The 15,225-nt window shown below is 40.8% G+C and overlaps 1 protein-coding gene across 2 annotated transcripts in view; it reads right to left on the bottom strand.

Moving 5' to 3' along the window:
• Nucleotides 1-279: 279 nt before the first annotated feature.
• Nucleotides 280-15,225, bottom strand: part of OCLN (occludin) — a 37,421-nt gene continuing 22,475 nt past the window's right edge. For both annotated transcript variants that reach the window (XM_060091739.1, XM_060091740.1), the window contains 5 exons: nucleotides 12,094-12,239; nucleotides 6,788-7,003; nucleotides 4,792-4,963; nucleotides 2,162-2,203; nucleotides 280-381 (listed from right to left, as the gene is read on the bottom strand). In XM_060091739.1, the coding sequence (XP_059947722.1) occupies nucleotides 280-381; nucleotides 2,162-2,203; nucleotides 4,792-4,963; nucleotides 6,788-7,003; nucleotides 12,094-12,239 (678 nt within the window). The remainder of the gene's footprint in view (nucleotides 382-2,161; nucleotides 2,204-4,791; nucleotides 4,964-6,787; nucleotides 7,004-12,093; nucleotides 12,240-15,225) is intronic.

Raw genomic sequence — 15,225 nt, 5'->3', positions numbered from 1 at the left:
AAACCTCAAACAAAAGTTCTTAATACAAGAACCAATGTTTAAAGCATAAAGTCCTTACTTGGAGTGTTCAGCCCAGTTGATTATCAAAAACTATTTATAAAATGATGATGATATACTGATGATATCATTCAATACTGATGATATTAAAACTACCAAAACTCTGTAATGATCACAAAGATTTGGCCTCCCAGGTTAGAGTCCAAAGTCATTTTGACTCCTGATAACATTGCAGAGATGTCAGTCAGATACTTCTTAACCTAACAATGTGGCATCTGCTGTCTATGTTTTCTGTCGATCATAATCTCCAACCATCTTCTTAATGTGTGACAATTTGCTCTTCAACTGCTTGCAATAATTCCTCTTACTTTTGTAATCTGCAGACTAAAAAAGGAGGAAAGAAAAAAGAATCACGTAAATTTAACAAACTAAAAACGAGTTATGTTTTAGCTGCTGGGAAGGCAGAGGTGAACAACAACAAAAAGGGAGCGTTAGTCATATAGAATTGCAGGGAGTGTTAAATGAAGTAACATGCATAAGGTACCTGGCAGTTATCTCTAACCACATGAGCAGCTGATTCTCTTTTCTCAATCATATCTTCTAACCTGAGTTTTACAAAGGATACACTCATTTCTAATGATTTGTAAAGTCACCAAGAAAATTTATTGGCCTTTTTTTGCTAAAACATGATTTAAAACAAAAAAAATCAGTAAAACAAGGAACTGGTGATATGGGTTTACTTAGAATAAAGAAACGGGGTAAATGGGGAGTGAGACAGGAAATTTTACTATGTACGTTTTTAAACTCTTGAATTTAAATTCATGACGTTCTGGGAATTCCCTGGTGGTCCAGCGGTTAAGACTCGGCACTTTCACTGCCGTGGGCCCGGGTTTGATCCCTGGTCTGGGAACTAAGATCCCACAAGCTGCGCAGCACAACCAAAACAAAAATTAATGACTTTTGGAATTAATATTTTTTTTTGAATTTGAATTTTGGAATTAATTAATATAAAGTCTTTTAAAAACCAAAAATGTTTTAAGGCAATAAAGACTGATGATGCTGGGAAATTCCCTGGCAGTCCAGTGGGTGGTTGGGACTCTGTGCTTTTATTGCTGAGGGCCCGGGTTCGATCCCTTGCTGGGGAACTAAGATCCCACAAGCCGCGTTGTGTGGCCAAAGGAGAAAAAAAAAAGAAGACTGATGATGCCAAGTGTTGGCAAGGATATGGAGCAACAGGAATCTACACTGCTTGTTAGGAATGTAAAGTGGCACAAACCAGCGATGCTGTTGACAGTCCCTACCCAAGGCAGGATCCCCACTTGCTCAATGACCTTGCAATTTCATGACTATGTATATACCTAGCAAATGTGTGCCTGTGTGCATACACACTTAAAAATGAACCACTGCTTCATGCCACCATCTGAATGATTCTCACAAACAATACTGAGCAAAAGAAATCACACACAGGGTCTTCCCTGGTGGGGCAGTGGTTGAGAGTCCGCCTGCCGATGCAGGGGACACGGGTTCGTGCCCCGGTCCGGGAAGATCCCACATGCCGCGGAGCAGCTGGGCCCGTGAGCCACGGCCGCTGAGCCTGTGCGTCCGGAGCCTGTGCTCCACAACGGGAGAGGCCACAACCGTGAGAGGCCCGCGTACCGCAAAAAAAAAAAAAAAAAGAAATCACACACAAATTACATACTGTATGATTCCATTTATATAAAGTTCAAAATACGCAATACTAATACATGATGTTAGAACTTAGGATGGTGGTTACCTCTGGGGTGAGTGTAAACATTGGATGAGCACACAAGGGGTACTACGAAATGTATTTCTTTATTGGGATGCCAGGTACAAAGGTGTGTGGTTGCTCTGTGAAAATATACCAAGTTGTATACTTATGATCCGTGTATTTTTCTGTATGTATACTTCAAACTAAAAAAAAAAAAAATTTTTTTTTTTTTTTTTTGCATCAGTGCTGGTTGTAGTTGCAAATAACTGAAATTAAGGTTCCAGCTTCTTATAGTTTTCATCTTGCAATTATAGGGCCTTTTGTCTATAATCAGTGCATGTGTGACAAGGTATTCAGAGTCATTCTAAAGGTTAAATGAAAAGCACATAAAAGATAAGTTCTTCCTAAAAGAATCTTACAATCTGGGATACTTACTCCCTTAACTTGTTTCAATCTATTGTATTCATCAGCAGCAGCCTATTAATGAGAAACAAAGGAATACGTTTAGTGGGGCATTTTCTCTTTCAAAAATAACACTCCTGATGTTATATTTTGAAGCTAAAAATGTCATCTTATGACAAAAATACAGAGAATTAAAATAACGAAGTCTTAAAGTTCTCAAAACTATTATGGTCAGTAGGAGGGCCTGAGCAACCCAGTGACAGGAATTTATGACATTAAGATATTTCTCACATTCCATTCACACAGACAGGCAACTATCTGTCCTGCTGCTGCTCATCTCTCCCCATGCCAGTCCACGTGGCACGTAGACCCCGGAGAACTTTTTCATAGAGCACAGCTCTGAGCAGGTTACATCCCATTACAAAACTGGTCTGAGCACTCCATTAAAATCTCTACTAATCTAGTCTCCTACGTTTCCAGTCTCAGTGTCCACCATTTGCAATTCTTTAAAAAATTAAGCACATTATTGCTTCCAGATTTCCATCATGTTCCCCTTATAGCTGTACTCATGTACACCTCCCCTACTGTCTGGAGAATGTGTACTGGTTACCTCTCAGTGAAGCCTCCCCTAAACTCTCCAGGCCTTCAGCAGACTTTATTCCTTCTCAGAGAAGTTAGTTACAGTACTTTCTATACATAATGTAAATATGGCATTAGTCCCATTGTCAAAGTTGTTTAGGTGTCAGTTTCTGTCTTTGAATATGAGCTCTTTGAGGGTGGAAACATGATTTGTCTTTGTAACCTCAGCACTTCCACATCAAGGACACAGCAACAATGAATAAGCATTGATTGCATTAAGAAAGGTTTACGATACCATAGAGAAGCCATAAAAGAAAACAATAAATAAATCAAACTATATACGAAGCAAATACTTCGAAACCGGAAAGCAGATCACCCCAATTAAAAATGGCAAAGGGTATTTCATAAAAGGACTATGAAGTTCCAACGAATACATGATGTGATAAAAAAGTTTAAATACTAGTATCTAAGACACAAGTCAGTAATTTTTCAGACATAAAATGTTAGTGAGATGTGGGTCAGAGGAGCCTCTAGAGCATTACCAGCAGGAATACAGTTGATATAATATTTCTGGAGGGCACTTTTGCAACAAAAGTTTAAATGCACTAACCTCTGACTCAGCAATTTCACATTCTGGAATTCGTTCTAGCAGATAAGTGGGTAAGTGTGTAAGGATGGAGAGGTTCACCAGTGTATTACTAGTAGGGGCAGAGTGTATGTGTGGCAGTGGGGAGACATACCTAAATGTCTATTCATAGAGGATCACTCAAGTAAATTATGGTACAACCACAAAACTGAAAATTGTGGAGTTATTTTTTTAACACATAAAAATATTTTCTCAGTAAGTAGATCTTTATTATTGACATGAAATGATAACCATAAATTATCGTTGAATAAAAAAGCAAGACATAAGCAGTGCCAGTAAGTATTTAAAAAGAAAAACCTTCACAATGATGGGGATATCTCAAAGAAACACAGGAGGCAACCGAAGGAGTTCCCAATGGTCCTAACTAAAACAATTCAAGCAACAAAACTAAGTAGTGTTGGATTATATCCCAAAGTATAAAACAAATATCCATGAGTCTATACTGACATAAATGATTAAATAAATGGGAGGAAGTGACAAATTTCCCATGCAGACAAATTCCAAATAATTTGTGTAGGTATACCGCTGGAGCATAATTCCCCAGTCCTTAAGTGTGATCTATGCATAGTGACTTGCTTCTAAAGAGCACAATATGGAGATGGGAATTAAAAAGTAATGAGTAACTTTACATGGACAAACACTACTCCAGCCAGGTGATCAAGGGAAAAAAAAAAAAAAAAAGAGCCATAAACTATTATTGAATAAAAAAGCAGGAAGGATATAAGTAAAACTTATGATTCTTTATCAAAGATTGTGTCTAGGTGCACTTCTGCACAGAGGGGACATTTTAACAACTAATATTTTGGTGACAAAATTTAAGGCAGGGCCTCCCTGGTGGCGCAGTGGTTAAGAGTCCGCCTGCCGATGCAGGGGATACGGGTTCGTGCCCCGGTCTGGGAGGATCCCATATGCCGCGGAGCGGCTGGGCCCGTGAGCCATGGCCGCTGGGCCTGCGCATCCGGAGCCTGTGCTCCGCAACGGGAGAGGCCACAACAGTGAGAGGCCCGCATACCGCAAAAAGCAAAAAAAAAAAAAAAAAAAAATTTAAGGCAACTTATTTTTTTGTATGTAATTCTGTATTATTTGAAATTTTTACAGAAAGAGCGAACTTTGTTTATAAATAGACAAACTAGTGTAGCTATTTTCTTTTAAGCAGGAAGGTATGTATTATGGACGAACCCGAACGAACTTTTTGGCCAAGCCAATATGTACAGAGACCATTGCTTTGTAATTCTTAACTACGTTAGTACACTTTTCAAGACTTTAGTTAGTACACTTGGAAAGACTTTAATCTAAGACTTGATTTCAATTACTCTTCAATGAAATTAGTTTGATAATTACTAGCAAAATCTGTATCAATATTAGTATAAAGGATAATGTAGCTCCAGAGATTAGAATAAAATTCTATGTAATATATAATTATCAGATTTCAATTTACCATATACTCTTCACTTTCTTCTCTATAGTCATCCAGTTCTTTATCCAGACGAGAGAGTTCTTTATTGATCTCATCAAGTTCTGCTTGTAAGCTCTTGTATTCCTGCAGGCCAGTGTCAAAATTCCTCTTGTAGAGTTGTCTTTGTTGATCTGAAGTGATAGGTGGATATTCCCTAAAAATTCAGTGAGAAAATGATTACTTATGTATCCTTAGCAGACCTAAGATCCAGTGCTTCTTCCTCAAAGATGATAAACTGGTGGGATGTGGAGAATGACATTCTCTTGTTTTTGTTTGTTTGTTTGTTTTGCAGTACGTGGGGCTCTCACTGTTGTGGCCTCTCCCGAGGCTCCGGACGCACAGGCCCAGAGGCCATGGCTCACGGGCCCAGCCGCTCCGCGGCATGTGGGATCTTCCCGGACCGGGGCACGAACCCGTATCCCCTGCATCGGCAGGCGGACTCCCAACCACTGCGCCACCAGGGAGGCCCGCTGCTCATGTTTTAAAAAAAAAAAAACAACAACTATGCCTACTGATTTTTAGAAATAAGTTGAAAATCATTTATGAAATTTCAGGGTGGTCTTAGGAACTCATTTATTCTGAATACACAACACAACATGAGAATGGATACTTACGTTAAAAGTGTTAAAACGGGAGTTGTGGAACACAAAGGATATTTCCATCACTTCAGCGGCAGAGCAGCTGACTGGCAGCTGGCTGTTTTCTGCTACCACCTACAGTTTTCAGACTGTTTTGAGCATTTTTTTTGGTTGGGGTGGGGCGGTGGGGGGTGTCTTGTTTTTCCTAAATGGAAATCACTTTGATTGTAAAAGTAGACATTAAAAGGTACATGTATGGAAATGCATGCTCATTGTAAAAATAATCTGGCAATGTGGTAAACTATGAAAAAAACCCTGACATTCTGTACCACGTGTATCTCTCAATATGCCAGCTATTCTTTACATATGACAGTGTTGCTATTAACCACCCATAATCCACTGAGGAAATACTCTGAATTGTTTCACGGGACTAAGGAACTTCACAGCAGTATGGAATTTTAAATGTCGTATCTAAGACAGTCTTAAATATCTTCATTTTACAGACAGGAGAAATTAAATGATTTGCTCAAAAGGGAAACAAGAATTTAGAATTTCTAAAAGTTTTCATTTAAATCTTGCATGATACAAGACAGGCAAATATTTTTATAGACAGATGACTGAACTAGGCCAAAACTCTTGAGGGGTAAGGGGGAGATGAAATATGAGAGCCACCAGTGTGTATGGGACTTCTAGCTATACTTGCCCCATCCACCCCTCCTAATCGCTTGAGAAGCAATGTTCTGATGAACTACAATTCACACAGCAAATGTTCCTGATTTGTGTCCCATTCCTCAGAATACTTGGGCAAAAAAAGGCTACAGGTCATACACGAGTACAGCTGGCAATGATGGACTATAACAAAACCACTGACACACAAAGTAACTTAACCACGACGCTAAATTGTTAACTCCACTGTTTACAAAACTGTTTGCCCAAGTCCTCTGGATTAAACTTTTAAAAGACTCTCTGGTCTCATCGTGAAAGCTTAACTTAAAAGTAAACGCCAAAGGAAAGCCATAGCACTGGTCCGGAATTTTATAATTAGTAAAACAAAGTTCCTCTATACTTGTATTTCATTTACTTGAAAAACCTTGCTTGGGTGACTACTGGTAAAAGCATACAGCACTGGCGAAGTTTATCATTTTGTGGAGGTGCGCTGAAAGTGTTTTTAAGACATGTTTTTAAGCCAAAGTGCTTTTAAGCCAAACACAATCCCTCCAGGTCAATCTTTATTACAAAAGGGTACTAAGGGGAAAAAAAGTATCAAGAAACTGTCTCCAGCCCTGGTTGGCAAAGAATGAAGTTGTACCGCCCACCCCAGTTGAGGAGGCAACACCACCAAAACCTGGTTGTACAACCATCAGATGCACAAGGGGTTCCAGCAAGAGGCGCCCCAGTACCTGATCCAGTCCTCCTCCAGCTCATCGCAGGACTCGCCGCCCGTCGTGTAGTCTGTTTCATAGTGGTCTTGCTCTGATCTCCTCGACTTTCCTGCCCTGCCCTTCGAGGGAGCCCTTTTTGAAAGCGTCTCCAAGTTACCACTGTTGCTGTAATGAGGCTGCCGGAAGTCCTCCACAGGTGAAGTCACTGGCAGCTCCTGAGCCACTTCAGGCACCCTAACAAAACAGGAATCATCTGTCCGTGAGCATTACCAGACTTTGTCACAGCACCGAGACCACAGAGGGCAGCAACACGTGGGCCGCATTCACTCAACCAGCCACCTGCCCAGCATTGGGCAGATCCCCAGCTTCCTGTGCTCAACCCAGCACCAGCCCAGGTCCCCTAATGCACACGAACAGCTTTAAGGCTCTGATGTAAGGGGAGCTCATTAGTAAACCTTGTACGAAAAATGGATGTAAGATTTCACTTTAGGAAACACGCTGACCTGGAAGAGAATTATTGACCTGACCCGTGCCAGGGACTTACTCCACAAAAGGCTGTTAGGAAAATAACAATCATGACTCTTTTCTACAGGTTCTTCTAGTTCCATGGAATGCTGAGTGGGGAGAGGAATGCACATACGTATCTATCTACCTTTAGAGGCTGACTCTCAGAGATAAGCTCTTGGTAATACTAATTTTAGACTCCTCTGTATCAATTCTCTTTTCAAGATACAATGTTGAAAAATGAAAAATACTGAAAATTTAAACTAAAAAACCTAAAAACAAAAAACCTAAAAAGCTTTATATTGTAATGGATGAAAGAGCGCGTTAAGACTTCTTTTTTAAATTGCGCTGTTAATCCTGAAGCCCTGTAGAATGAATGAAATGGAAGAGTTAACATTACACTTATTTTTCTAACGCCAATTATTTAATATTGCATCAGATTTTTAATTGCATATAATGTTTCTGCCACAAGCAGAAGAACGAAGCCTAACATGGAATAAAAGACCAAGAGCTGTGGCAACTGTAGACTACTTCTGAGTAACAGAAATGCAAAGCTGCACTTTCCCCCTGTAGCAGAGCTGGAGAAGGGCAAGAGGAGAAACAAGGCACCTGAGACTTTCCAACATCAGCCTTGCTATTCAAGTCAACTACTTAAAAGTCTGAAGAATTTTTTTTTTTATTGCTTTCAACTTACAGAACTGTCATCTTGAGCTTTATCCACGAGGTGGACTGTTTTCTAGGTGATCCAAAACTGCTTGGTTCTAACTGTTGCCAAAGTCTTAGATTTCTAATCACACTTATTAATTTCTTATAGACTCCTAAAGCTTTGGGGGGGGCGGTAGCTGAGGGGGTGGTGGTATTTATTTCTTCTTTCTAAATTTATCCAGGTTAACATGGCTTTGAGTACTTCTAAAGGAAAGAAAATGTGACTTTCTCTGTGAGTCAATGATTAACGAGTTCCTAGACACTCTGCCAGGTACTATGCTTCTTAGCTTTGAGGTGGCAAACAAAACCTTTAGAATGCAGTGGGTTTGTTTGAAGTGCTGGGGGCCAGAGGGGGAGGATGCTAAAGGGCAAAAGAAATTAGAAAAAAACCCAAAATATTAAGGCGGGCCTCCTCCCGTAATTTTATATTAGGTATTGATATAATAAATCTTCACCTTAGAAGTTTTCCATCTCCCCTCTTCCTACACCCTTTCAAACACTAAACAATAACTTGATATACAGCATGAAAGCTAAAAACGAAATGCTTGGCAAGAAAAGTATATATAAATTTAACAGTTAGGGGATATGTGCACTCTTAGTCACCTTCAAACCTATTTTTAGAGACAAGTCTGATTAGGTCGAAAATCTGCACAAGCCAGAAGTAACCACCTGTATACTTTCCTCAGTATCTGACTCAGTTCCCTAGGTGCGGAAATCTGCCCTTGTGTAGTTTTTGACTTCCTTCTTTTTTAAACTTGTTTTATTTTCTCTCTCTCTCTCTCTCTCTCACACACACACACACACACACCCTCACATGCCTTTGCTGCTCTATCTCACCCCAACAGTGTAGTTATTGTGCACTTCCTTCCGCCCCTGTTGTATTGCAACCTCCATGGGAACACGAACTCCGTATTCCCAGGGGCACCTGGCCCAGTACATGGCAGGGGTTCAAGGTAATTACTGAACTGAAAAGACATTCACAAGAATTCTCTTCATTGAGGACACCCAGTATCAGGGAGGAGGGAGAAACAAAACGCATGATCACATCAGTGTCATGACTGTTGGAATGACATCCATGATATACATGGTATTTTAAAACTGCCATCATCACTGAGGGGAATATCCAAGCCTTGCCAATCAGAGAACTCCATCTTCCTGGACCCAAAAAGGACCAATCAGAATCTTTCCAATAGATTTGATATGTAAGTTTTGGGAAACTAAATTCCATTCTCTGAATCTGGCGCTAGAAGATCAGGACAGCCTGGGCAATGTGCATGGCTAGCCTGCTACAAAAGAAGCTGTACTGAGAATAAAACCAGCACAGCAACAAGAACCCTGATATCTTCTGAGTCCCTGGATCACGCTGTGCCCAAAGCTAGCACCATCTCTGGGCCTTAGGCAAACCAGTGAATTCCTACAACCTGTGTAAAAGCCCTAACAGATTATCCTACCAGTCTAAATACTACTACCAGACAATGGTCTCACTGGGCACTCTAAGGCATCAGCACTCCACTTCTTTGATTTACAAAGGTTAATTCACCCTGGGTGTGGAAAAGAGAGTAGGGAGTGTACCTACTATCTCCCAAATTCACTTAAGAGAGGGTGGAGAAGAAGCTATCTTCAGCTACATTCTACTGTCTCCTAATCCGGGATTAATTCTAACTGCCTTAAAATTCTAAGGTTAGGACATTATGGTGAGAGCAAAAGGAGCCAGACGCCAGAATAATTTCCATATGATTCCATTTTTTAAAAACTCTGATATGGTGACAGGCGTCAAAACAGTGGTGGTGGGGAAAGGGGGGTACCCGTGGAGAAGACAACGTTTGGGGGCGCTTGTAATGCCTCTCTCTCGGTCTGAGGGTAGTTAATTCAGTGACCACATGCGTGAACTCTCATTAAGCTGTATATCAAGATCAGTGCTCTTTACTGAATGTACATTATGCCTCGGGGGGGAAAACATCTTAGTATTGAGGCACCTCATTCTTAACTTGGACCTCAGACAACGTTCCGATTCTAATTCCTTCTCCATCCGCTACAATAATAAGGAGGAGAGGCACTGGTGAGTTACTAAACACCTTCAAGAAACACCTGAGGAAAGACGGGCTACGACTTAACGTGCATCCCTTCGTCATCCAGGAGGACGTACACTGAATCCTCCGTAGCGCTCAATGCTCTGCCGCAGACAACAATCAACAATGTCTACGACCCGCCAGAGGCTGCAAGTTCCTCCCGTCATTGCTACACGCTGTTGCATTCGTTATCCCTTACCTTGGCACCATCCCCATCCTCCCCTTCTGCTGGGTTCTAAAACTAAGCATCATATTTGCATTTTCCAGGCCTTCAAAAAACTTCTAGGGTGTACTCCTGGAGTATAAACTGGTACAACCCTTATGGAGTAAAATTTGACTACATCTATCAAAATAAAATATGCAATGTCCTTTGACCTGGCAATTGTGCTTTTAATATTTTTCCTCCAGATACACTGACATATTTGCAAAGTGATCAATGTGCAATGTGCAAGTTCATTCTCTGCAGAGGTTTGTAATAACAAGACATTGGGGAAAAGTGTGCATCAATGTGGGATTAATAAAACAAATTTTAGTATACCCATTTAATGGAATATTATGTAGCTATAAAACAGATCAGTAAACTCTGTATACTGATACGGACAATCACTAAGATATATTGCTAACAATGCATTTAATATGCTATTGTCTTTTAAAAGGAAAAAATAACCAACATCGTATTTGGCCAGCATATTTACTTAAAAATAACCTCTGGAAGGACGTAAAAGAAATTGGTAACACTAGCTGCCCCTGGGGAGAGAAACTAGACAGCTGGGGACAAAAGGGATTCCCTTTTGCTCCTTTTAAATTTTACATCATGAATGTACTGGCTTATTGAAGAATAAGTAAGATATTTAAACTGTTCCAAATGAATCCGTGAAAATATCTTAGTTCTCATAAAAAGGGACAGCATGTGGGAATGCTGTGAAGTCCTGCAGGCCTTAATTAATTTGGAGGTACAGCTGGTCACAAGACGCATTATAGGTATTTATTTTGTATGCGTGGAAGTCATGCAAATCATAGCTTGAAACTTTTACAAGGATTGCATCTCTACTGTGTACCTCTGCCTCTCACAGCCTCACATGATTTGGTTTTTGTCAAAATCCAAAGGGAAGAAGGAGAACAGAGAAAATGCTCTTCCTCCAAATCATTTACAACTGAAATCAAAAGTAAGCTTGATGCTGAAGACCAAAATCAAATATATGGAGGGTAAGGCAGAATGCCAGTCTACTTCCAAATTCCATTCCAGGGTAATAATAAAATCTATTCTCTTCAAACTGATTCCATACTTAACTCACCTGCTGGTGTCATCTTAGGGGCTCCAGGCACCCAAACTACTATGCACTCAGAGTGGATCTCTACAAACTCGGCCCCCTAAGTAGCGGTGGAGGTTGGAGATAAAACTTTGAACAAAAATTTCCCAGCAGATAAACCTTTAACTTAGAACGATCAAATTAGCTAAAGGGAAGGTTTATTTTTTTGGTCTACGAAGGAACTTGGAGTTCTAGAATTATATACAGGAACATTAATTTATCATCCTTAGGCAAACTACATCCAAGTCCTTAACGATATCCCCAACATCTCTCCCTTGTCATTAAGGTGAATTAGACTTAGGCTTCAGGGTAACCTAAAACCGCAACAGGGATACTATTTCAATAACCTGAATGGCACCTACTCTAGGCCAGAAACTCGCTGTGAGGTTTTTCACACCACATGCAAAACAAAATCTAGAGGCTTTATCAGTTTCACATCCCCCAGCAAAAGAGATCTCATAATTATAGGAAGGAGAGACTGAGAACCACACTTAGCTCTGCTATCAATCCGTAATACCCTTCCACTCTCATCTAAACTTCAAAACCAGAAATAGGAAAGAACCACATTCCGCCTCCACCTATAAGGCAGAGATCAGTCTCCAGCCTTTGTGAAAACTGTTGGTTTTTTTTTTTTTTTTTTAAGGCAAATGGCACAAAACAGCAACTGATTTATAAACACATGCAAATACTCACTTTTTCGGACTCATTCTAGCAAAAGAAGGAAGACGCTACTTACGGTGTTGATTTATAGGAAGACTCTGGATACAGTCGCTTCTCGTTCACTTTACCATTGGAGGAGTAGGCCACGGGACTGTCCACTCTCTCCACGTAGTCAGAAAGGGGAGGAGGCATGTCTTGTGTGCCTGCAGAAACGTTTTTAACCTAAGGAAACAGTCCCAAGAGACTCAGTTATTATTTAGCCTGTAACGTAAAAGGGGGAAGAAATGAAAGAAAAATATCATATATAAAATTATCTAATATTTATCGGGCTCATTAAATATTATTAACCTATCTGACTACCTTGTTATTTTATCCAGTGTTAACAGTCAAATCAGCAAAGAAATGGTGCTATTGTTAGTTTAACAAATCCAGAATCAATTACAAACAAGAAAAAAATCCAAATTACCTGATCCTCATCCTGATGTGATTAGGTTTAATAATTATCCACCCCATCTTAGGAAGACTAATCTCATTTTATCCGGCCTAGGTCCGAGTTAGAACGGGAATTTTCATTTCTAACAAGTTCTAAGGTAATGCTTATGCTGCTGTCTGGGCACCACTCTTGGAAAACCACTAATCTAGGACAAAGAACATTGATTCTTCTCAATCCATTCACCCTAAACATGTAATGTTAAAACTACATTAAGAAGCTCAAACTGATTTCTGCTATGGTTCTTTAATAACAGATTTGTTTGTTCTCCCTTTACTTTCTCAATGGCTCTATCACCAATAGCCTATACAGTACAGTCACAGCATCACTGCCTTCCCTCTCTACCTTTCTTATTCCATTCTGATGTGTGAGTGAACGTGTTCTAAGAAGTAATACACATTGGAGATGATGCCTTGTTAACGTGAAAGGTTTCCCAGAGAACCTTTGGGAGAAAGTTTTGTATATAATAAGCATAGCCAATTAGAGTCTCAACATTACCCATTAGATGTAGTAGGTCCAACACTCTTTAAATTTCACCTCAAAATCTTCACATTATTGCATATTACTCTGCCAGAAAAATAATAACTGCTAAGCCCAGACAAGTCATTGAGTTGAAGTCAAGCAATAAAACTAAGGTGTGTGGGGGGGGGGGGGAAGAAAAAAAACACTAAAAATTATTTCTGTGAAAAAGAGCAACTTTTCAAACTTAGGGATGATGGGACTGCTTTAGCTTGGTGATGAGCACAATGGCCTCCAATTACCTGGGCTCACTCCAGATCTGCCAACTACCCAACTACAAGTTCTAGAAAGCCACAATATCTTCATCTGTAAGAAATGGGGACACTACCTGCTTCATAAAGTTGTTTTGACAATTAAATGAGATGACAAGGTATCACATTTAGCACAGGGCCTTTATGAACACAGTAAAGACTCAGAAGATGCTGGTTTCTGGAATTAAAGCCATTGGATCTAAACAAAGAATTTTTACAAGTATTTGAAGGGGATGGCAGACTTTTAATTGGATTATTTTGCTATTATAAATCTTCACAATTAGATTCAACATAGCGTATGTCCCTGCCACACACACAAACTTTACATTCTGTTGTCCGTCAAGCATAGCATTAAAATGTGACCTGCTCCTTTCCTGTCACTGCACTATCTATCACATGTCAAGATATTTATTTACCCAGCCCTTGAAGTACATAGAGGTATTTAATCTTGATTGTTTAATATTCCCATGAGTCAGAAAGGAATGGAATCACTTCCTTCTGAAAGTGGAGTCTGGCAGCAACTGGGAAGCCAGGGGGTGGGTTGACAGGGAGTGTACTCAGATCCCACCACAGGGGGGCCGGGTGGGGACCATTCTTGGCACCCACTGAATTCCTGAGGACTTGACACCATCACTAAGCTTCACAGGCAAATACCCGGCCAAGCCAAAGGCGTATTCGTATTCTGGAGACTTCAGATTTAAAAGACCTCCCTTTCTTAAAAACCCATTTAACTCTTCTCTTTGCAAATTTAGAAGGGGCTGCAGAGCTCATGGATTTCCTATGGACCCTGGCAAACCGGAAACCAAAACCTTACAAAAGAGGTGTCTGGGTGTCTTTGCAGAGACTTCCTACTGCCCAGAATGGAATGTTCTTCCCCCTTTCTTTGCCAGCTAATCCTTAAGTGGACTTTAAGTCCTGGCTCACTACCAAGTAGGGATGGTGCCACTACCTCCCGGGGGCCCTTCCACAAATGTCCCTGCTGGGTGAGGTGCCTCCCTGTCCTCCTGTCTCGCCAGCACCTGGGCATACAAACCTCCCAGCAGAGCACGTGTGCACTCTGGACAGACTGTTTACGCACAGAGTGATGCTGCTCCCACGCCTCTAACTTCAATGGGCAGTGGGCTGCTCTTAAAGCCACCACTGTCTGCCTGCTACAGCATGCCACATACTGAACTGAGGGATCATTTAGTAGGTACAACCTTACAGGTAAATACTATAAGCAGATAAGTTAGGGGGTCCCTGGAGAAACAGAACCAGGAATGGCTTTCTTGACATAAGAGAAGCCATTCTGTGATCTAAGCCTGGCCACAATGCTCACCCTTGAACAGGTCTCAGTAATTTATGATCTTGAGGGAACAAAGGAATGCAGGAACAGGGAAAAGGCACTCAAACGACAGTGCAGTGATAAAGCAGAGTCCTAGTTCCTCCTCGAGGGATACGCATCATAATATATCTTTGAGTTCTGCAGGTACTAAGGACCCCACCCAGGTGGAGGATGGAATGATGATGGTGCCACTCTTGACTTCAATCAACTAAAGCTTGGACTCTGTGGACCTCTGCCCCAATTCTATGCTGAATTCTCCTCGGCTCAAGCCCCTTCATGAATACGCAAGTACCCTTAGCTTAAAACTTCCCTAATTTCGCTGTTCGGACAGACACTGCTTTGGAGAAGATCCCCGGTGTTCTTCTCACTTGCTGCAAGTAATAATAAATTCTTCCTTCTCCCGATCTTTGGCTTGGTTGTGTCTATTAGCTCAACAGCCACCAAGAGGTGAACCCAGTTTTCAGGGGTTTTTTTCAGGAAAAAACCCTTTTCAGAAAAGAGGAAGCCAGGGCTCAGGGTGCTAGACAACTTTCCCAAGGACCTACACCTAATAAATGGTAAGGTGGGGTTTATAGACTTCAAAGCCTCAGCTCCAATCCACTGCCCCTCCCTGGGCAGCCTCCT

Source organism: Mesoplodon densirostris, chromosome 3 (genome assembly GCF_025265405.1).
Source record: "Mesoplodon densirostris isolate mMesDen1 chromosome 3, mMesDen1 primary haplotype, whole genome shotgun sequence".
Classification (NCBI taxonomy): Eukaryota; Metazoa; Chordata; class Mammalia; order Artiodactyla; family Ziphiidae; genus Mesoplodon; species Mesoplodon densirostris.
This window is presented reverse-complemented; position numbering and strand designations above follow the sequence as displayed.